Consider the following 25,268-nt stretch of genomic DNA (forward strand, 5'->3'; position numbering starts at 1 on the left):
AATAAAGACTAAACATGTTTAGAATTTTTAAACATGATTATGGGATTCTCTAATGGGTTTAAAGAGTAGAAAATTGGATTCAGGACGTTCGGAAATGGTCCGAAGGGTTCCAAATGTTTGAACAGTTCGGAAGGTCCGAACTTGTGCAAGGAAAATATCGGAAGTTCCGATATCTTTGGAAGCAAGAGTTGGAGTTCGAAAGCTCCGGGTAGTTCGAAAGCTCCGATCCTGAGTTCGGAAGATCCGAATATTACCCGAAAGGCAGTTATGGGTTTTCTGAGTTGTGATTTGACAGGGTAGAGATCGGTGGTTCCGATCCCCTAGTTCGGATTTTCCGCACGTTGTCGGAATCTGTGTTGTCCAATCAAAAAACAGGTGTTTGGTGGAGGGAGTTAGGAAGCACGATCGAAAGCTTTGAAGTCCAATCGATAGTTTCGATCACGAGTTCGGTAGTTCCGAACGTGGTCTATAAATAGGGGTGCCAAGACCCCATTTTCCTTGATTATTCCATCTCTTCTCTCTCTCGTCCCTATCTGTTTCTAATGGGATTTTAGGCCATTTTAGGAGTCGTTTTGGAGGCCAGACGATAGCAAGGTGCTACCGGGATCGTAGCGGAGTTGTGCCTATGTTTTGAGGCCATCGCCATCAAAGGGCTAACAACGGATGCTGGTATATTGCTAGACTTTGATTAGCTTTTGTGAGTAGCTATTTGTATAGTTAAGAATTTAAGATAACTATAAGTGATATAGTGATTATATGTTTATATGCTTGGACTCGAGTACCCGGGGTCTAGGTTGCTTGAGTTGCATGATTTGAGATACGGACGTACTATCCGAGATACCCTTGTTGAGTATGCATTTTCTATGATTGCATGTTTTATGTGGCATCAATTATATGTGCATTTATTATGTCACAGATATTATGCTGCATGAATTGGCACGTTGAGCCTGTATTTCATTGATACTACCAGTAGAGGGGGCGCTCAGCCCCAATATTTGTGGGTGGATTCCATGGTTTTGGATCCGGTGATGAGCCCACATGATTTATGGTATGTGAGCCACCTCCTGATGCGATGGCCCAACGTGCTGCATATCATGGCGCCTTTGACTGATCAGTGTTCTATCTATGATAGGTTCCCGGTATCCATTCATATGCATGTGTATTTGCATTCATAGTGTAGTAGCCCGAACCCTAATTGAGTAATTAGAGGATTAATGCTAATTAAATAATTTGGGGATTGGACGGATCGGAAGCTCCGAAGGGACGATCGGAAGCTCCGATCGGGATCGGAAGCTCCGATGAGGATCGGAGGCACCGATGATATTACGTCATCCATGACGTGTGGCTGGATCGGAAGCTCCGATCAGGACCGGAGGCTCCGATCACCCCTATCTGGAGTCAACAAGTGATATTTTGACACGTGGCAGATCAGGATCTTCGGAAGCTCCGATGGCAGGATCGGACGTTCCGATCGAGGTTCGGACGTTCCGATCGAGGATCGGAGCTCCGATCGTTGTCTATAAATAGAAGGCCGAGATTTCATTTCTCCTTGCCAATTCCGGATTTCCTCTCTATTTCTAGTCATATTCGAGCTGTTCTAGTCTTCTTAGGCTTGGTCCGGAGATCGGAGAGGCATTCGATAGTCGTAGCGGAGTTGTGCCCAAGTTCTGGAGGCATCGACATCAAAAGGCTAACGACGGACGAAGGTATAGCTTTTGCTTCCTATAAATATTTAGGAGTATGCAATGGCTTAGTTAAGGCTTTTAGAGCACTGTAATGATAGTAGTATCATTTCGCTGTGTAGGCGGACTTTAGGCTTGGACTTAGAGCTGGTAGTGCCTACCTGGTATTTGAGGTACGAAAGTACTGTTCGAGATATCCTGACTGAGTATGCATGTATTATGTGACTGCATGATTTATATGCCATGATATTATGCTGCATTCATTTGCATCTTGCTGTATCTCCTTCGAGATGTCTGTTAGTAGGGTTGTACCCTATCCTGTTAGTGGATGGACTTCCATCGATTTGGGTCCGGCGTATCCACAGTTATCTCGGTATGGGAGCCACCTCCTGAAGCGACGGCACAGCGTGCTACATACCAGGGCCCGGTCTGTCTCTGTTATCTGATCCTTGACCTCGAGTCTATAGGGAGTTCACTTTGCATGCATGTATACTCATACTCTCGCACTGAGCGTTGTATGCTCACGTCTCGTACTCTGTATTTTTCTGGACACCCTATTCCATGGGGCAGGTTTGCGATTGGACGAGGAGGGTGGATCCAGGAGGGGCTAGTCAGTGGTTGGCCAGCTGGAGCTTCGTCTAGGATTTATTACTGTTGTTTGGGTTTATACAGCTATTCGATTTGGTTGTATATTATTGGATAATTACAGATTCCTTTACTTGGGATTGTATAATGTTATTGGTTTCCGCAGCTTTATTCTGATATCTGTTTTATTAAGTTAATTGCATGCCTAAGTTCTGTTTAGTAGGTGATCCGGGTAAGGGTCACTACACATAGTATGTGTATACTCATACCTCCATGCTGAGCATTATTTGCTCACGTCCGCATGTTTTATTGGATACCCCATTTGACGGGACAGTTGCAGGTTTCCAAGGTTTGGGGACCAAAGAGTAGTTGGCAACCGGAGAGTTGGGACTTAGTTGGAGCCAGCGGTATTAGTTAGGCTTGACTCTTTTTGATAAGAATCTAGGATGCATGGAAGGCAAACACGACTATATTAAAATCGTACCCTCAATCCAATAACAAAATATTCTTTAATTTTGTCCCGACATTTTAAACAAGCAAGTTTTCGGATATCCACCTCTAATTTACTTGAAATTAGCAATAGATAATCACGAGAAGAAAACAATCAATCACAACGGAACCTTCAGAAACTTGTTTCTGACAATCAATGAAGATAATCAATTGACAAACGCCACAAAGTTTATGAAACTTTGATAATTTTGATTTTGATAAAAACAAAGCAAAGCTTTGACAAAATTCTAGAGAGAATTTTAAGAATTGATATAAATCAATAATTCAATAAATCATAATTAACTCTCTCTCATGAATGAGAAGTTTACAATATATAAAAGAAATAAACTAGGAATCCTAATAGAATTAGACTAAATATTTACTAGTTGGATTATAATTCCAAAATTCTAAAGATAATGCAAAAATATTGCAAAAGATATCAAAGATATCATTTAGAAGTTTCCTAATAGACTAATAACACTCAAAATAGGAAAAATACTACCAAAATATCAAAAATACTCAAAATTCCATGCACACACACTACATGCCGAAGTGCGTGTGAGAGATAGCAGGCGCGGGCGCACAACACAACATGTGCGGGCGCGCACAAGCTTCTGTCCAACATTGTTGAAAATTACTCTCATGTGCGGGCGCGCGTCAAGACATGCGCGGGTGCGCGGAGCACTCGAACCTTGCACCTTCTTGAAATGTTTCCTTTGATGTTTTCTTCACTTTCTTGATCCTTTTGGTCTTGAAAAATATCATAATAGTCTCCAAAATTATTTCCATGATCTCCAACTAAATTTCCATGGATCCCGAATCCTTCAATTCTTGATGACAAATTACGGAGCAAATCTTGAAACAATATGAATCTTCGAGCACCTCCTGGATTCATATCAGACTACCCTTCTTCAAAAAGATTTGTCCTCAAATCTTGCCCCTTGTCTACAAAAACCAAGCAAAAATTAGAAACTTTAAAAATATTTCTCATAAGCAATAATATACCTTGCTCACTCAAAACAATATCAAGACTCACAAAATATCTCATTCACAAAGTAAACACATCAACATCATTAGCATGCAAAAACATTATTATTACCCCATTAAGCATTACAAACACTAAAGTCATCCCCTTCTTAGAACTAGTTAACAGCAACACAATGTTCATAGTTAAGTACAACCATTGCTTTCTAGGAATAAGAAATAATGCACTTGAAATATGTCACTCACAACTCCTCTCAACATATCTCTTCATATGCAACCACAACAAATATTCTTGCAGCTTATTTATTGCTCTATAATCGCCCAAACAACAAATCAACTTTATACTACATATTTCCCCTACAAATAACTCATTCAAAGAAGAATATGAAACAAATACATTATCCTCAAACAAGTTCTTGCTTACAAAGAATTTTTCATGAGTATCATTCAAACATAACTCGAACATATTTTTCAAACCATTACCCAATGCATTCCACTCCTTAACATTCTCAATCCACAACAACTTCAAGAACAAGGTAGATAAAAATACGTACCTTTGTGATAGTGTAGTAACCACCACATACTCCTTACCTTGTTGACACTTAATCACCTTTTCATCAAGAACTCTTTTTCCTTGAAGACTCATACCATAAACAAATAAAAAAAATTCTCTTGTGAAAAATATACACACTTTTAAATTCCCATCACTATGCGCAAATAACACAAGTATCAAATGTTCAACATGCCCATTAAAAAATTTTCTATATACTATGACATAATCAAAGTATATCACAACAAATTTATCCATAGATGCATGCAAAACACAATCCATCAATCTAATGAAAGTATTACGCACAATTAGCTAACCCAAAAGTCATCACTAACCAATCAAGCAAATAAGACTTTCCACATATGTTATTCATGCACAATTGACTCACATCAACACAAACCAACTCATCAAATCTTTTAGTATACACAAACTCAAGAGAATTAATATCAAGATTTGAAATCAAAGCAGAATTCATAGTTAATACCTTCTCAAATCCTTCAACAAAGTAATAAAATCCATGCAACATTGAATTTAGATCATACCTTTGAAAGTATACATTTGGTTGGTATTCAACACTTAAAGTTAAATCATACCTCTCAAACGAAACAAATCTCAAATCCCTAACATCTCCAAGGACGTGACCAACCTCATATGAAACCAACATTTGAAGACTTTTAGTATGACTTCTCCTTTGCTTCTTCATCAATGCATCTCCAAAATCCTGCAAAGAAAAACAAACGATGCTCGGGATTGAACCGGCTATATCATGACAATGAGATAAAACCTCTTTGTACAAAAGTACTTTAGGGATTTTATTCATTTGCACAAAATTTTCAACCTCACTATTTTGGACCATAATATTTTCTTTTTTTATTGGTCTATTTCCTCTCTTTTCTTTTCTCTCTTTTTTTCTCTCAAAGGCCATCTCACTTTTTTGAACACTCATTTTTTTGGCCTCAATTATTTCTTTTTCTTTTTGTTTTTCTATGGCTATCTCACTTTTTTCATTACTCTTTTTTCAGCCATATCACTCAAATTTTTAATTTCCAATTGATCCTCAAGAAGTTCTTTTGGACTCAATTGAATAGAAAGATTACAAGACTCATTCAACAAATTACTAGTCCCACCATGAACATCAATAGGACTCTCATCCATCACAAGAATATTATATGACTCCTCAACACATACAATCTCACCTACCACTTCACATTTGCCAACACTAACACCACTATCAACCATGTCATGCACAATAGAAGATTTCTCATCAAACCATTCACCTTCCACCGCACAAATTTCAACACTCTCATCATCAATCAATGAAGTTTTATCAACATCAATTTTCTCAATTTCTTCAACTTCAACTTTTGATTCAACCTCTACGACAACATCAGATTCAATCTCTACACGAGAATCCACCACTTTCATCATAGCCTCCTTAAAACATTGGCTCATATCAAGCTTAATTTTTTTATGACACCATAAGAATGCAATATCAAAGGTACTTGAATTTTAAATTTTAGATGTACCTTGATGTTCATGTTTAGAAGCTTTACAGTGGTTAGGAGCAAAACGTTTTCGCATAGCTCTCTTCATCTCATCCCATGTAGAAATAGGACTCATTCCATGTCTTTTTCTATTCACCACCACTTTATCCCACCAAGTGCAAGCATAGTCAGCAAACTCTTGTAAGAAAAGTTTAACCTTCTTTGTTTCAGAGAAATCACGACTATCTAATATATTCTCTACTCTTTTCTCCCACTTCAAATATGATTCCGAATTCATATCTCCATGGAACGACGAAATTTTATTTTTCTTAATCCTATCCAAATAATATTCATAATATTTTTCTCCACGACAACCATCATCATCTCTATACACATCAATTTTTTTCTCTCTCCTACTCCCATAATTTCTCCCTTTTCTCCCCCAATCCTCACTACTACATTCATCTTTTCTCCTATTACTACCACACCCATAAAATCTTATTTTGCTCTCCATATACTCATCATCTCCACCAACAAAATAATTCCTATAGGACATCGTACCCACTAGAAAAAGGTTAGTAATAAAATATTCCTCACCCAAAATCTCACAAGTCACTCCAAGTTAAAATCTCTCAATCACTCTTTTTTTTCACTCAAATGTAAGAAATGGCTTATGCTTTGTGGTTTTGTGTATCAAACTCACAAGTTCAAAACTTGTAAACACTTGCCAATCGACTCACGTAGATTGCGCAGAAACAAGCAAATGACTTTTTGAAGATTGAAATAACTTTGTACCCAAAGACTCACAAGACACAAGAAATTTTGCCATAAGTTATTTTGCTTCCTTTTTTTCGACAATTTAGGTCTTCACTATAGTTTTTATTGACCGATTTCAAATCTATTTTTTTTTTTGAATTTTTGATTTTCTATTTTTTTTTGAATAATAACTTGTAGCACAAGAAACAAAACTTGGGCAACAAGATTGACAGAACGAAGAACGAAGAACGACGAACAAAGAATGAAGAACACGAAGAACGGATAAGAAGAACGAAGAATAAATAAGACGAACAAATAGAAAGATACGACTTACTTGATCAAGAGAACCTTAAGCTTTGATACCAAATGATAAGAATCTAGGATGCATGGAAGGAAAACACGACTATATTATAATCGTACCCTCAATCAAATAACAAAAGATTATTTAATTATGTCCCGACCTTTTGAACAAGCAAGTTTTCGGATATCCACCTCTAATTTACTTGAAATTAGCAACAGATAATCACGAGAAGAAAACAATCAATCACAAAGGAACCTTCAGAAAACTTGTTTCTGACAATCCACGAAGATAATAAATTGACAAACGCCACAAAATTTATGAAACTTTGATAAGTTTGATTTTGATAAAAACAAAACAAAGCTTTGACAAAATTCTAGAGAGAATTTTAAGAATTGATATAAATAAATAATTCAATAAATCATAATTAACTATATCTCATGAATGAGAATTTTACAATATATAAAAAAAATATGAGAGACAACAGGCACGGGCGCGCAACACAACATGCGCGGGCGCGCACAAACTTCTGTCCAATATTGTTGAAAATTACTCTCATGTGCGGGCGCGCGTCAAGACATGCGCGGGCGCGCGGAGCACTCGAACCTTGCAACTTCTTGAAGTGTTTCCTTTGATGTTTTCTTCACTTTCTTGATCCTTTTGGTCTTGGAAAATATCATAATAGTCTCCAAAATTATTTCCATGTTCTCCAACTAAATTTCCATGAATTCCGAATCCTTCAATTCTTGACAACATATTACGGAGCAAATCTTGAAACATTATGAATCTTCAAGCACCTCCTAGATTCATATCACTTTTGTATTGGATTTTCGATTGGGTTGTATTATTATTTTTGGGTTTCAATTATTTATCAGTTGTATTCTGTCGGGTTAGTATTTGATTTAAGTTTCCGCAGTTTTTCTCTGATATTTTTATTTAAGTTTTAATTTCATGTTTAAGATTTGGTTACTTAGTGATTCTGGGACGGGTCAATACAAGGTGGATCCAGTTATATGTAATAGAATTGAAGTGTTTGTGTTGGGCTTTGGCTCAACTTCTTTTTCTTTTCTCCCAGCCCACTTCTTAAGCCTTTTTTACTTATACCCTCTGCCGTATGTTGCTGTTGTGCATTGTATTCTTTCTGCTGTGTGAGAAAGAGTGAGGCGGCTGATTGCGAGAGAGAGTGCAAGAGATTGCGAGAGAGGGAGAGTTCAAGAGAAGGCTGCTTGTTGTGCTTTTTCTCCGTTGACTGAGTGTCTTATTCATTTCTCTCTGTTTTTTGCTTCACAGTGTGTTCTTCTCTCTTCGTGCTTGCTTGGGGTTGGGGTTTTTCTACTGTGTGTAGAGGGCAGCGAGCTTGGTTGGGCATGAGAACCTTTGTGGTCTTCGACGTGGTTGTTGTGGTCTTGGAGAGGCCAAACTTAGTGCATCTGAGCCCCGAAAGCTTTGATATTATCATTACTGCTTTTTGTCTTTTGTTTCTCTGTTGTTTGCTATGTGCAGGTTGAACCAGTGATGAAAATGGCGACAAGGACGTGGGTGTCAGATAGCTAACAGTGGTATCAGAGCCGCTGGTTGCCGCCACTGCTGGCCACTGATTGCTGCCAATGTTGGCCGCTGGGTGCTGTCGGCTAACGTTGGCCGTTGGGTGCTATCCGTCGTGTCGTCGCTTCGATTCGTTGAGATCGAAACTCTTACTTAGGGTTTTGCTCTGGTATATTGGCTGGAACCTCTTTTACTGCTTTAGTAGCGTAGCCGCTTGCCGCGGATGTTATGTGCTGGGTTTTGCTGCTGGTAGTTGGTTACTGTTGTGTTTCCATCTCCGTGTCTTTGCTTGTTGGTCACTGTTGTGTTTCCATCTCCTTGGTCTTTTAATTACTTCCGCTGTGTTCTCTTTGATCTTGTGCGATTTACCAATTTTCTGTGTGAAAAACCTGTTGTTTTCTGTGTGTAAATCTCTTGGTTTTTCTTTTTTTATTTTTTCTGTGTGATAATGGATATGACTAGATATAATCTCCAACCATTTAACAGGAGAAAGGATTTTTCAATATGGCAGCATAAAATAAAAGGTATTTTGGTTCAATAAAAAGTTTTCAAAGCGATAGACTTGTCATATTCTGCTGCTCAAACTCCTGATAAAAATGCTGAAATGGATGAGTTTGCTTATTCGTCTATAATCTTGAACTTGTTTGAATTTGTGTTAATAAAAGTTGGTAAACTGAAATTTGCTAAGAAACTTTGAGAAAAATTAGAAGAAATTTATACTGAAAATTCGTTGCCCAATAAATTGTTTTGTTTGAGAAATTTTTCCGGTTCAAACTTGATTTAAACAAGGAAATTGATGAAAATATTGATGTGTTTACCAAACTAGTTGAAGACATTAAGCAAACAAGAGATAAGAATATTGATGATTACACCCCTATTGTTCTTTTAAATGTTATTCCTCATTCTTACAGTGATGTTAAATCTGCTATTAAGTATGGTAGATATCAGATAACTTTAAAAATTGTTGTGAATTTCTTGAAAAGCAAAGAGATAGATTTAAAAGCTAGTAAAGGTTATAATAATTCTAGTGAGGTTATGTTTGTTAGAGGAAAGTCTAAAAACATATTTCAGTCTTGGCCCAAGAATACAAAATGCTATAATTGTGGTGAAACTGGTCATTACATTAGAGATTGTTCTAAGCCTAAGCAAAACCAAAACCAAAACAAAGATTTCCAAAACTAGCATGATGACCATGTTAATATGGCTTCTTGTAGTGAAAACATTGGTGATGTTTTTATAATGACTGAGATATGTGATGCGCCTATGGTGAATTCTGTGCATTCAAGTTCTTTATGTGAAAACGAATGGGTAGTTGATTCTGCGAGAACTTTCCATATGTCCCCATTTAAAAATATGTTTTCTAGTTATAAAGAAGTGAAGCATGGGTATGTTTTCATGGAAAATCAAAAATTGTGTCAAATTGCTGGTATTGGTGATGTCTCATTGAAATTTGATTTTGGTTATGTGTTAACTTTGAAAAATGTGAGACGTGTTCCTGATTTATGTCATAATTTGATTTCATGTGCTGCATTAGAAGATGATGGTTTTCAGGGTAGATGGGGTAATGGATTTATGAAAATTATGAAAGAGTCTGTAGTGATTTTCAAAGCTGCCAAAAAGAGAAACTTGTATGTTTGTCATGCTGAATCTGAACCTTGTGTGCAAAATTTTGTGAATGTTGTCTTAATCGACAAAACTGTTTTTTGGCACATAAAATTAGGTCACGTGAGTTCTAAAGGTCTTGAAACATCGCACAAAGATGGTTATTTTGGAAGTGACGAATTGTCTTGTATGCTAATTTTTTTTTATTATTGTGTTCTTAGTAAACAATCTAAAGTTAAGTTTCCAAATTTTCCTATTCCCAGACCTCCCACTGATCTAAACAAGGTGGATCATTTACCTAGTCCAAGTCATTATTCTGAAAATGTTGAAAAGTTTAGACGTTGTCTGAAAATTTATACTTTGATACTTCTGACAGATGTGTTCTGTTTTAGTGTTGTGGTGTAGCTTACTTTGTATTTGCTGCATATTGGTTCTTGTACTAACTTTGTGTTTTCTGTTTTGGGGCGATGATGATAGCTGTAGGTGACTTTCCAAACCAGTGAACCGGCGTTGGGCCAAAAGGTGGATATTTGTTGGGCTTTGGCCCAACTTCTTTTTCTTTTCTCCCAGCCCACTTCTAAAACCTTTTTACTTATACCCCTTTGCTCTATGTTGTTGTCGTGCGTGGTATTCTTTCTGCTGTGTGAGAAAGAGTGAGGCGGTCGAGTGCGAGAGAGAGTGAGAGAGAAAGAGTTCGAGAGAAGGCTGCTTGTTGTGCTTCTTCTTCGTTGACTGAGTATCTTCTTCATTTTTATCTGCTTTGTGCTTCATAGTGTTCTTCTGTCTTCGTGCTTGCTTGGGTTTGGGGTTTTTCTACTGGGTGTAGAGGGCATCGAGCTTGGTTGGGCGTGGCAACCTTTATGGTCTTCACCGTGGTTGCTGTGGTCTTGGAGAGGCCAAACTCAGTGCACCTGAGCCCTGGAAGATATGATATTGTCATTACTACTTGCTGTCTTTTGTTTCTCTGTTGTTTGATGTGTGCAGGTTGAACCAGTGATGAAGATGGCGACAAGGACGTGGGCAGCAGATACCTAACAGTTTGGATACTTTTTCGGACTTCTAAAAAAAAGTTTTTTTGATAATGAGATAGAATTAATTGCAAAAAAGAGAGTGAATCTAATTTATTTCTTTTTGGTAACACTAGTTCTTCAAGTAAAAAAAATCAGGTCATGTTCAGACCAATGATGCATGAAAAAACTTAATAATTTGACCAAAATATCAAGAATTTACATTGCAATTGGTCCATCATCAGTCATAAATTTATAAGCATACGAAAATCTAAATTTTTTTGAAAAACTATTATAAAATCTAAACACTATTTTTTAAAAAATAAAATATCCCAAATTGGCTTCACAAAATTCCAGTAACTCGAACAACAAATAGCAAAACCACAAGAAAAAAACACAAAGTTCTCAAATTGGAGAAGATATACAATTTTTAAAAATAAAAAATTGAATGGGAAAAAATTACTTGGCTGCCAGGGGAGTGGCGAGCGGCGGCGGGAGAGGTTAGGGTGACAGCGGCAACGACGATCACTTAAAATCCAAAGAAGGGTTTTCGAGAGAGGGGAGGGAAGCCTGGACTCTACAATCTGATATTAGCGAGAGAGATACGTGAAATTCGCAATAGAGAAAGAGGAGTGAAAGCCGCACGTGCGAGAGAGAAAGAAGAGTGAAGCATGTGGGTGTTGTCAATTTTAATATTTTATTAATTTGCTTTTTAAAATAAGAGTGACATGGAAACCACATGGGATGGGTGCACACGAGTTCTCATATTCTATTGCTCACAATATCAAATATATATATATATATATATATATATATATATATGAGTTGATATATTATCGTTTTAAAACACAACTTGTTCACCAAGAAAAATACATAATATATACATGTATGATTTTTGAAAAATACAACCATAATTTCTATATTCAAGAATCGGCCACCTCGTCTAATTGATAGAGGATTTTGTGTGGAGTTTTCTTGTCCGTTTGAAATCTCAACGAAAAACTTTTTTCTTTCTCTCTAGTGCGAGTTCAAAGAGCATCAGACAATCCGATCGTGGACCTGATTCGAAGATTGAATAAAAGCGTATTCAAGTTGATTATTCGTAAGGAGTTACAACAAGAGCTATTTTCGCTAATCATGTAATAGTTGGTGTCAAGTGAGATTACTCACCAAAGTCATAATCACTTAACGACTTATGAATGTTGATTCAACCATACGAGTGCCCAAGCAATTTGTCAAAATTAAAATTTTAAAATTTCAATTTCGTCTTAGGCGAGAAAACGGTACTCCAATAAAAAAAAGATTAATGATGAATAATATTATTTTGTGTTTGATTATGAAATGTGGATGATAATATCATATCTAGAGTTGTCAGAAGGGCCAACCTATGGGAGAGCATGCCGGCCCACCAAAAATGTAGTAACCCTGAATCCATTTTAAGATAATAATATGTTAAACATAATTAAGGGTTAGTAATTAACTAATTTCGGGGCTTAATCGGACTTCAAAATCAAGAATTGGACTTTCAATATTTGAGCCTGTTCGGACGGTCCGAAAAGGACTTCGGACGATCCGAACTCAGCAATCCGGGGGCTCCGAAGAGGACATGTTGACTTCAGAGTTAAGGCACGTTCGGACTGTCCGAACCAGGATCGGACGTCCCGAACTTCCTCATGCCAAGCAGGCAGGATTACTCAGCCATGAATTTTGACAAGTGTCGGACTTTGGATACTTCGGACGGCCCGAAGTGGCGATCGGATGGTCCGAACTCGACATGTTTTGCATGCAGGCATTGAGCTGGATCGGACGATCCGAACCCCAGTTCGGAGGGTCCGAACTTGATCGGAAATTTTCCTATAAATAGGGCTCATTCGGATTCATTTTGAATTACGAATTCTGAGTTTCCTTCTTCAGTTATATAATGTGAGATATACACTTGAGGGCCCTATCGGTTATAATAAAAGTTCTGGAATAACCAAGGTGTGGTTATAGTTATCCGGGACTAGCGACTTCAAAGGGCTTACTTCGGACAAATGTATGGTCCGGAAATCTATTTAAGTTTTGGGAGTACTTATTAGCTTAGTTAAGGCTTATAGAACTTGTGTAGTGATACGGTGAACTTTTGAATATAGGCTTGGAACCTAGGATCCTACTAGACTTGAACTAGCCTAGAGGTACGTATACATTGACTGAGATTTCCAGCGAGTATACATGTTTATGTGTTGCATTTATTTGGCATTATTATATGGCATGATATATGATTTACCGTTTTCCATATTTATATGTCATGTGCATATAAATGTTGAGCCTATACCTTGTTATACCTAATTATAGAGCCGCTCAGCTCTATACTTGTTAGTCTGTCACTGAGGGTACCGCGACGGCGGGGACATGTATGTCTGACTACTCTAGTGTACTAGACGAGTGTGGTTGTACCCAGAGGTTGATCCGCGAGGTTACAACACTCATGTGGCGCTTGTACTGAGCATGACTTATCAGATGACATTTTACCAATCATCTGCATGCATCATATATATATGTTTACTCATGTTTACGTACTGGACGTTAGCGGTCACGTCCTAATTATTATCTTGGACACTCTATTTCATGGGGCAGTTCGCGGGATGGACGGAGCTGGTAGTTCGAGGCAGGACTAGGAAGCAGGAGCCTTGAAGAGTTATTTATACAGCAGGATTCGATATAGCTGTATAATGTATACTTACTAGTTGTTTCGATATGGTTGTATCACTACTGATAAATAAGCTTGAAATTTTTGTACTAAGCTGATATGTAAGTTATGGGTTATATTTTCGCATGTTTTTCTCTGATTAGTATTATTTTTTTAATTAAGCTTAATGCATGCTATTAGTTGCCAGTTAGTAGGTGATTCATTGCAGGATCACTACAAAAAAACCACTGTTTGGTGGATCGAAGGCGGGTCGTCCCACCATCCCGACAAACTGGAAATCCTCAACCCAACCCAACCAAACCAAACCAAGGTGGGTCGCGGGTTAGGCGGCTGGCCCGCGGGTTGGCTCACTACAAATAAAAATAAAATAAAAATCATTATAATTAATTATAAATTTAATTTCATAAATAAATATTAATAGAAATATATTAATAAAATTTTTAATTATTGATTTCATACGTGTAAATTTTATACAAAGTAATTCATGCGTATAAAATTTTTAATTATTGATTCTAGGCCCGCCTTTAGTTGGGTTGAAAAAATTCCAACCCAATCCACTTAAATTATGTGGCGGAACGGACCGACCCAGCAGGCCTAATCCAATTGATGGCTCTAATCATATCTCAATATAAGTATTCTAAATTTTTTTGAATCAATAAATATATTATTTCCTGTGGATATAATGGAGGAAAGCTGAAATTTTTTAATCAAGCTTTAAATTTAATCCAAGTAAATTTGGCTTAATGAAATCTGCTTCATAAACGATAACCTTTTCTTATCCGGGTAGGCTGTATAATCATATTATCCAATTACATTTTTTTTAAAAAAAAACAATTTAAATTAGTTATTTCCGTTTAAACATGTGCTTATAAAACGTTTTTTTATAAAAGCGTTTTAAACAAACTGTTTATAAAATATTTTAAAAGTTGTTTTAAGAATAAATATATGTTTACACAATTATTCTAGAAAAACAGTTTAACATTTCAAAAATAATGTTGCTCACTTTGTCTTCCATAGTTCCATTCTAAAAACAACTCTCAAGTGTTATTTCAAAACTATACTTGAAGCACACATTTAAAAAAATAGTTTTCGCCAATGAGCCCTTAGCCCAATGGCTAAGGATGAGGCCCTGAAACCAATTGATCTCTGGTTTGATTTTTGCTGATTGCGGGTAATTTTTCTAATTTATTTAGGTAGATTTAAGTAGTTTCTTTGCCCGAGATAAGCAAGTCTCGGTTCAATGCTCAAGTCCCGTAAGTTGTGCGGGCAGCTTCATTACATTGTTGTAATTGATTACTTGTACTCTAAAAAAAATAATTCAAAAACATTTTACAAAAATCTTATCCAAACACATACTTTGAGTTTTTTTACTTATAAAACAACAAAAACGTTTTTAAAGTACACGTCCAAACAAAACCTTAATGTTTTCCCGTTTTTTGTACGTATCTTTGTATACTCATAAAATAAATATATATTTATGTTACTAAAAAATAAAGTGGATATTAAATTTAATTATTTGTGTTGACGGAATTATGTAATATAAAATGGTTCGGTTTTATTTTTAAAGTTTGAGATTTACTACGCTATAAATATTTATGTACGAGCTCGAGTAAATTGATATTTTAATGAATCACGCTCGATTTTGAAATCGAATAGTTGATCGAGTTCAAATTGAGACCTACAAAATGTTGTGGGTTATATCGAAGCAAATGAGATAATGATGATTATAAAGTACCAAAATGGGAATAAAATTATCAACAAGACTGTCAAAAATTTACGTGATTATCCAATATAAGCTACGTCCACATAGTTAATGCAAATATTTATTATATGATACCTCACAAGTGGGTTCATCATATGTTTAATCCCAATGGAACCCCATAAATCAAGGACTAGGGTTCGAGTCTCATTCTAAGAAGTAGGGTCGGTCCATGGAGGTAAATGTTGAGAATGAAGCGTGTTGACTCTCAAGGCGTGATAGATAGCCTCATCAAGTTAGACCTTAGCCATGAGATCCATAGGAGGGGCCAAGAGCTTATGATAATATAAAATGGTGAGGTGAAATGCAGATGTGAGGAGTGTAGAAAAAAGAAATGGAGGGGCTTGCCCAAGGTGGGCGAACCTCGTGAGGGCGACCCCTAGGGTGGGCGAGTCCTAAGATAGGTAAGTTTGGCTTTGTGTCTTGGGTTGATTTGGGACTTGGGAGGATGGGTCCTAAATGAGAAGCGCATGAACTACACCTTCGTGGTCTCCTATAAAGTGTTCGTGATCTCCTACATTGCCTCCTATAAATACGAGTTTGCTCACTTCATTTGCAATTCATTTACTTTCATTTCGAGGGCGCCCAAGCTTCTTCTTTTCTTATTCATTCACGTCTCTGACTTGAGCATCGGAGAGACTACGTCGCAATACCCTCTCGACCCCATGTTAACACTATTTGCTTGGTTTTAGATTTATCTACGGACTTGAAGTTTGGGGCTTAGATTGGATTTGGATCATTGAATTTTAATGAGTATAAATATTATAGTGAGAAAAATTTAAAATGCATACAACAACAATCAATATCTCACAATCACGATTCTTGAGTATGGAAAAAAATTTCTCTAACTCGAAAAAAAAAAAAAACACTCAATATTTTTTTTATTGAATTGTTCTTTTGAAGAGAGCTTCGGATGGGACGTTCAATACTGAGCAAAGGAACTCTATTTATAAAGACTTGTGCCACAATATATTGATCTTCTGTCCATCGCAACGTGTCAAAATCATTTCACAATTCACCTTTTGTTATATTAGGTTCAATCTGTCATCGCTTACCATCATAAATGCCAGTGACAAATTATCAATGTTATAAAAAGTGGTAGGCGGGCGGCGACCCACCGCCTAGCGTCTAGCCGTTTAGGCGGGGCCTAAGCGGTTTTTTTTTAATCTAAAACATTAAAATCATGAATTATTTATGAGTTTTATTGTGAAAAATAATTTTTATGTCTTATGTTTTTTCAGTTTTTGTATAAAATTCTTTTAAAATTTTAATAATATATTAAAATATATATACTAATATAGTCAATACTCAATAGTTGCGAAGACAGCAAGAAGGTTGAACATTGAAGACAAGTTCACGACGGCTTTTCTTCGTTTTCTTCCACTTTTTGTTTTGTTTTGTTTTGTTTCTTCTCTCTTTTGATTGTGGGTTTGTGATCCTTTTTTTTTTTTTTAAATTTTATTTATAATTTAAAAAATTAAAAGTTTTTTTTTATTATATGGGTAAACCGCCTAAGCGGCCAGTTAATCAGGAGACGCCCCCCCAGCCATTATAATCGAGGCGACAGGCTGCCGCCCAGCGCCTAAGCGGAGATTTTTAGAACACTGCAAATTATACAACACAAAATTTTAATTTGTGTCAAACTTAAGTAGTATAATATTCGACTCGACTAATGCACACCGCTCAGTGTACTATTACTTTGTTTCTCCGTGCTAAATTTGAAGTAAACAAGTTATAATAATTTTGTTAGAATATTTGCAAAACTCATCTTTCTAGAACAGATAAAGCAACGGTTTGATTTTTGTGTTGACCTTTGTACGAGTTTTTCTTGGGCCCAACAGGAATATGGGTCTTCTAGCATTTGGGTTACGAAAGATTTTCAAATCGAACCTAAGAGCCCATCAAGTGTAAATATGTTATTCGATTTACAGAGAAAGGTTTTTAATCGAATTTGGGGGGAAAAACTATATTAAATTATATGTAATTTACTCAATATAATTACCACAATTATTTTCCTATCACTAGTTTAGAATTGTTAATTTTAACTATGAATGATGATTTATAATCACTTAAAATAAAAAATGTGTTTTTTTTAACAAAAAAATTTAGATGCTAATTAGAGAGAGCCGCGCAGTCTTGCCACGAGATCGAATTCTGAATCTCTCTCTCGAATTTGAAAACAATCAGTTATTGTCTTTCTTTACATGCAAATTGTATGTTGTCCATCCTGTTATGTATTTCATTCATTTTAAGGTGGGAATAGTTTGTTATAATTAATTCTCAAACCCGATATTCCGTTCTAAATTTAAAACACGTTTGCTAGATAAAATGTATTTCGTCCGTTCTAATTATATAGGTCACTTTTTTTTTGTTAGTTCCAAATATAAAAGCATATATCATATTTAGTAATATTTCTTACACTCCTTAATTTATTAATATACTCCTATTAACTACACCTTGAAAATTGTGCAATTTTTTTTGAATACATTAAATAAAGATAAAATAAGAAGTTTATATAAATTTTGTTTTTCCAATAATTTTTTTTAATCTGTGTGAAAAAAAAATAGAAGTATAATCGGGATGGATGAAGTAATTCATTTTAATTGTCCACTTATATATGTTCGGGTGAACTAAAAACGATTTTAAAATTTTCACAAATTTTTGTCACGTCTTCGATCTTGTGTTTTTGGAGAGATTAAAAATCGATATTTTTTTATTGACATCAATTTTATTGATTCAAAATGAAAATTAAATATCGAATCATGTAGTTTATGATTGACGATCCATATGTTTACTTTTTCAGTTCTTCGTGTATTCTTAATTGACAATTCAGAGTCGGTAGCAACTGAGTATTACATTACTAGGATTGTAAAAAACAAATAGCATCCAACGGAAAATTTTACTTTACTTATACAAGCACTGTGCTAATAATGCATCTAAAATGGAATTTTATCAATACTATGGGTCTACAAAAAAAAAATAGTGGACTCCATATGTATTTAAAAATCTACACCTTTAGATCTTTCTTGAGACAATGTCTGTACATATATGCTGCGTTTACTTTGAATGATTGGATTGTATAGATAAACTATACTGTGATTATTAAAGTAATTAAATAAGATTTAGAATAATGATTGATAAATAATCATATGTATACTCTGATTGATTATGATTAAAAATGATATTAAATTAAATTATGATTCAAAATTTATCCCTTTAATAATTAAGTTGGAAATATTATTTTTACATTTTTATATTATATATATTTAATTTTTTCAAATAATTTATGATTAAAATATTTGATAATGTTCCTTATTTTTTTTTAAATAATGATTTTAATTCAAAATAAATACATATATAATTTTTTTAAAGTGCTTAATGTTTTTTATTATATAATATACATTATTGCAAATATAAGATCATACATTTTTAGTTAATAATAATTATTTAAAACTTTTATATCTAATTGTGTAGTTGTTTTATTTTCTTCTAATTTTTATAAAAAAATTTCATGTGAATATTTCTTTTCATACTTCAAGAATTATAAATGTAAATATTTTAATGTGCCTAAATGTTAATGTAAATTATAAATATGCTTCTATAAATTATAGGTGAAAAGGGTAAATATTGTAACTTGAGTTAAATTAGATGGATGGATAAACAATCACACCAATTAAAAGTGATTAAAAATCATTCCCTAATAATATTGATTGGTAAAATTTCTAGTAAACGCTTGATACATTATGGTAATTAATCAATTCAACTCTAATCAAGCTAAGTAAACGCAGCCATAGAATATAATTTACCGTATCCGAGTGAGTTGGCGAAATAGGTGGACATTTTGTCAATGGTCATGACTCAAGAATTCAATTCTCCTAATTTTTGACGAGTTTGTAACATAAGGATTTTTCAACATGGTCAGAAGCTATTGAATTGATCATGTGTTTATCCGGTACGTATCTAAGTACAGCGATCACAAATTCTTAAATCATAAAAAAAAATTGTAAAAGAAAATTATATACTGATCATGTCTGAAAATTTTCACTAAACAATTTAGCTTTAATTGTCCCATCTCTTCAAAGTGCCCATATCATATCATTGGCACTATAAATACACACACTTCCCCACATCCCATTGCCACCACCAAACAGAGAACTCAACAAAAAAACCCCCACACCCATCTTCATTCTTTCGGTTAGCGAACAAATTACAGAGTGTTTCTCCCATCGTCTCCGTGTGTTTGTAATCCATCTTCCACCATGGAATTGGTGGTTTTCATGGCCATATTCTTGTTAGGCCTCTATTTCCTCCTAAAAGTTATTTATGAAACTATATCATGTTACTACATAACCCCGAGAAGAATCAGGAAAATAATGGAAAAACAGGGAGTGTGCGGCCCCAAACCCCGTTTCCTGGTTGGAAACATCTTGGAGATGGCTTCTTTGGTGGCGAAATCGACCTCCCACGACATGGATTCGATCAACCACGACATCGTGGGACGTCTCCTTCCTCATTTCGTTTCTTGGTCCGAGTCATACGGTAAGTATTTCATTTATAGAGATATATTACATGTAAACAGGGGTTTTATGTTTTGTGTATGATCGAGATTCCTGATGGTGCAGGGAAGAGATTTATATATTGGAACGGAATTGAGCCCAGGATGTGCTTAACCGAAGCCGAACTTATCAAAGAACTTCTATCAAAATACAGCACAATTTCTGGGAAATCATGGCTGCAACAACAGGGCTCTAAGCATTTTATCGGGCACGGTTTGTTGATGGCGAATGGGGACGACTGGTACCATCAACGACATATCGTGGCACCAGCATTCATGGGAGACAAGCTTAAGGTATTACATATATGTTTATAAACATTCAAGAATACTATGTCAAGAAATGTCGATATCAATGTATTTAGTTAAAACAAAAAAAAAAATTGGTGGGCAGAGCTACGCAGGATACATGGTGGAATGCACTAAACAGATGCTGCAGTCACTGGAGAAGGAAGTGAAGAATGGGCGAACAGAATTCGAAATAGGCGAATACATGAGTCGGCTAACGGCCGAAATCATTTCCAGGACTGAATTTGATTGCAACTATGAAAAGGGGAAGCAAATATTTCATCTGTTAACAGTTTTGCAGCAGCTTTGTGCTCAAGCAAGCCGCCATTTGTGCTTCCCCGGAAGCCGGTATGTGACTATCAACGTTAAAACATAAAATTGCTCCTCTTTTGAAAGTATTAAGGATATATATTTGAAAACAGGTTCTTTCCTAGCAAATACAACAGAGAAATAAAATCACTGAAAATGGAGGTGGAAAGGCTGTTAATGGAGATAATACAGAGCCGAAAAGACTGCGTAGAAATAGGGCGAAGCGGGTCACACGGGAACGATTTGCTGGGAATTTTACTGAACGAGATGCAGAAGAAGAGGAGTAACGGGTTCAGTTTGAATTTACAAGTGATTATGGATGAGTGCAAGACTTTCTTTTTCGCCGGGCATGAGACCACAGCTCTGTTGCTCACTTGGACGGTCATGTTGCTGGCGAGTAATCGGGATTGGCAGGAGAAAGTGCGCGCCGAGGTCCGCCAAGTCTGCGCCGGTGCTGCCCCGTCTGTCCATCAGCTCTCCAAGCTTACTTTGGTGAGTACTGAAACACATCTGTTTTTTTTTCCATTTCTTGTTTTAAAAAAAATAGGACAGTTTTGTGAGACAAATATTTTATTTGGATCACTCATAAAAAAAAAATATTATTATTTTTTATTATAAATATAAACAAAAAGACTGTCTCACAATATTTAAATGGAGATTGTTAATAAAATTTAAAATTTTAATATGATATACACACACATGAATTCTTGACAAAGTCAAATAATTTAATGTTTGAGTACGTGAATTCTTGACAAAGTCAAAATCCTTATGTTTGGAATTTGTGATAATGATCATTTGGGTTAAAAACACCTGAAAATTCCAAAAAACCTTATTTCAAAATCGAACTATTTTAAATTTTTTTTTGCCAATCATCCCAACCAAATAACCATATAATTTAATAATTTTCTTTGCCGAGCTTTTAATATAGTATAATAAATTAAATATATTATTAATATTCGAATGCATGTCGCAACAAACATTTGCATCACATGAGCTGGATTTCTATATTCACTTGACTCCCTGGCAATAGTTGCAAATTATATATAGTAAAAAAAAAAAAATTACAGTATTGCCACTAATTTTGTTTCCTGAAAAATGTGGATTTTGGTCCACAAAACATGTACTAAAATATTAATTTTTTCCAATTGCAGTTAAACATGGTGATAAATGAATCACTTAGGCTGTATCCACCAGCGTCAGTTCTTCCAAGAATGGCATTCGAAGACATCAAACTAGGTGATCTCCACATCCCAAAGGGTCTTTCAATATGGATACCAATGCTTGCCATTCATCACAGTGAGGAGATATGGGGCAAAGATGTGAACGAGTTCAATCCCACAAGATTCGCGTCCAAGTCGTTCGCCTCGGGTCGAAATTTCATTCCTTTTGCCGCCGGTCCGAGAAACTGTGTAGGCCAATCTTTTGCCCTGATGGAAGCCAAGATCATACTAGCCATGTTGATCACGAGATTCAGTTTTGATATATCGGAAAATTATCGTCACGCGCCCGTGGTGGTTCTCACGGTAAAACCCAAGTATGGAGTTCAAGTTCGTTTGACACCCTTGAGTGCGTGACAAATTTTGTGTCGTACGTTGAGATCAATTTTTTTTTTTTTATTTCTTTCGGGTTTTGGGGTTTTTAAGGTTGAGATTGAAGAGCGTTATAGTATAATGGTTTTGTTTTGTCGCTATATATGCGGAGATATAGATGGAGTGATTTGATAAGGTGTGACTCCATTAAAATAATAATAAGAGCACTTTGAATAATTTATCCTATTTACTTTTGTGCATATCGGCTTCCATATGTAAACGTTTCGAGAGACACTAACTCACCGCATTTTATAAATATAACATTATATTTTTTAATGAAAAAATAGTCAAAATGTTACTTTTAAATTTGTGTGTTTTGAATTTTTTGGTCTCCTAAGTACTATTTAATTTTGAGTTTTGGTTTTTTAAGTTAAGATGTGTTTTTTTTTCGTCTATGTGTAGATATAACGTCGAAAAATACTGATATATCAGAAAACATTGTCATGTCCGACATAACGTAAATATGCCATAAAAAAGGACTAAGAACACACACATCAACACTCCATTAAAAGAAAAAAATAACAAAACACAACCTCATGATTAAATTATTTCTTCAATGTGGTTAGAGGTGTTAAATGGTTTAGGTTCGTCGGGTTGGTCCGTTCCTTCATACAAAATAGGTTGATTAGGTTGACATTTTATCAACCAGCCTAAAAGGTGGGCAGACCCGTCCCGTCCCGTCCCGCCTAATGATGGGTTGGGGTAGGCTGCGGGCTGGGCCGCCAATTACACTTAGGCTCGCTGGGTTGGCCCGCCTTGTCCCTTAAAATAAGTGGGTTGGGTTGGTGTTTTTCCAACCCACCTAAAAGGTGGGTCATCCCGCCCCGCCTATTGGTGGGTTACGACGGGTTGTGGGGCCGAACCACCCCGATAGCCCGTTTCAACACCTCTATATGTGGTCATACATCTATACTATATATAATTCCCACTATTTTTATTTATTTATTTTTTTCCATGATAAGTGCAAATTGCTCAAAAATCCCCAATGCAAACATGTTTTGCTCTGCATTTTCTAGCCACTTTTTTGTACCACAATTTTTGTTAATTTGTACCACATTTTATGACTAGGGATCCCAAAAAAAACATGTTTGCATTTGGGGATTTTTATTAAAATTGAGCACCACATATATATTAATAAACTTTGGTATGCAATATGAATACCCAAACTTTATTTACAGTTTTTTCATAATATTTTTAATTTTGTTATCTAACTTTGTTGTTGCGAGTTTATTAGTAATTGTCGTAAGGTGATTTTATGTTACATCGGGTGAAACATTCCTTAATTTTTTTGAGATGTTCGCGTGAACATCTTCCTAAATGACAAAAAATATCATGCTAAATGATAAAAAAAAAAAAGAGTTATTTGCACCAAACACCCTTGTGAAATATTGAAAATGCACACTTTTCCCCTGTGAAATTTTAATAGGCATCTTCAACCCTAACCTTTTAAAAAATTAGCACACTCGCCCCTTCAGATGAGTGATTCTTGCGCACGCGCCCCTCATGCGACTGGACAATGATTTTGATATTTTTTTGCACCAAATACCCCTGTGAAATATTAAAAATACATATTTGATCCCTATGAAAATAATTTTTAAATCTATTCAACTCATAATACATAATTTTTATTAAAATCTAATTATAAAATATTTAGCAAACATTTTTTGTTTTATTAATTTTATTTTTAATTTTTAATTTATTATGATTATATAATTATTTTCTAAAAAATATGAATTTTTTATCTTGTTATCATTATTATATTAAACTTTCTTCTTGTTTCCAACTTTTTCATTAAACATGCATTCATAAACAAGTATTTAAATAATTTCAAATACCAAAATATTGAACTAAACCGATAAGTTCAAAAATATTGCTTTTTTTATTTAGGACTATATATTATTGAACCAAAATTTAAATTTTTCGAGAATATGCATTGCACAATTTGTGATATATAATAAAAAAAATAACATGCTTATATAATTCTAAATCGAAAAAGTAACATTCATTAACTTATTCTTTGATTCAATATTTTGGTATTTTTAGATATTTAAATCCTTATTTATGAATCATGTTTATTGAAAAAGTTGAAAACACGAAGTGATTTGATAAAATAATGATAACGAGATAAAATAATAATTTGTTTAAGAATTAAATTAATTATAAATTATAAATTTAAAATAAAAAATAAAAATTAATAAAATTAAAAATTTTGAAAAATATTTTATAATTAAATCTTAATAAATATTGTGTATTATTATTTAATGCAAATTCTGCAATGCATTTTAAAATTTTTAGATGGTTCAAAAATCTATAATCCTAAATTGAAAAGTAACATGAAATTATCATTTTGATTTAATATTTTGATAATTTTAGGTATTTAAATCTCGTTTATGAATGCATTTTTAATTGAGAAGTTGGAAACAAAAAGAAAGTTTAATAAAATAATGATAACAAGATAAAATAATAATATTTTTTAGAAAATAATTATATAATCATAATAAAATTAAAAATAAAAAGAAAATTAATAAAAATAAAAGTGTTTACTAAATATTTTATAATTAGATTTTAATAAAAATTGTGTATTATGAGTTGAATAGATTTAAAAATTATTTTCACAGGGGTCGAATATATATTTTTAATATTTCACAGGGGTATTTGGTGCAAAAAATATATCAAAATATTTGCCCAGTTGCATGAGGGGCGCGTGCGCAACAATCACTCATTTGAAGGGGCGAGTGTGCTAATTTTTTAAAAGGTAAGGGTTGAAGATGCCTATTAAAATTTCACATGGGAGAAATGTGCATTTTTAATATTTTATAGGGGTGTTTGACGCAAATAACTCTAAAAAAAAAAAGGTACAGGCGGAGTCCACATGATTTTTTTTTCAGCAAGATGTTCGCGCAAACATCTTGCTAAAAAACACAAAAATGTTCGCGTGAACATCTTACTAAAAAACACAAAAGGAGTACATCTCACCCGATGTAGCATATATAGAATCATCCATTGTCGTATCTCTTTCAATATTTTTTTGTCCAACTCCTCTCTTGGTATATATATCCTAAAGTTCAAACTATCTCAATAAAATGTATGTAATCTATAA

At 34.7% G+C, this 25,268-nt stretch overlaps 1 protein-coding gene across 1 annotated transcript; it reads left to right on the top strand.

The window, feature by feature from the left end:
* The first annotated feature begins 19,585 nt into the window (after positions 1 to 19,585).
* LOC140892340 (cytokinin hydroxylase-like) lies at positions 19,586 to 22,316 on the top strand. The gene is made up of 5 exons (XM_073301192.1): positions 19,586 to 19,969; positions 20,053 to 20,279; positions 20,377 to 20,618; positions 20,693 to 21,071; positions 21,731 to 22,316. The coding sequence occupies exons 1-5, from the start codon at positions 19,690 to 19,692 to the stop codon at positions 22,151 to 22,153; spliced, it is 1,551 nt and encodes a 516-aa protein (XP_073157293.1). The 5' UTR covers positions 19,586 to 19,689; the 3' UTR covers positions 22,154 to 22,316.
* Positions 22,317 to 25,268: the final 2,952 nt, after the last annotated feature.

This window comes from Henckelia pumila, chromosome 3 (assembly GCF_033568475.1).
Source record: "Henckelia pumila isolate YLH828 chromosome 3, ASM3356847v2, whole genome shotgun sequence".
Classification (NCBI taxonomy): domain Eukaryota; kingdom Viridiplantae; phylum Streptophyta; class Magnoliopsida; order Lamiales; family Gesneriaceae; genus Henckelia; species Henckelia pumila.

Coding starts and splice junctions, on each gene's coding strand:
- LOC140892340 (XM_073301192.1), top strand. CDS start 19,690: ATGGAATTGGTGGTTTTCATGGCCATATTCTTGTTAGGCCTCTATTTC. Junction 20,619..20,692: donor TTGTGCTTCCCCGGAAGCCG/GTATGTGACTAT, acceptor ATTTGAAAACAG/GTTCTTTCCTAGCAAATACA. Junction 21,072..21,730: donor AGCTCTCCAAGCTTACTTTG/GTGAGTACTGAA, acceptor TTCCAATTGCAG/TTAAACATGGTGATAAATGA.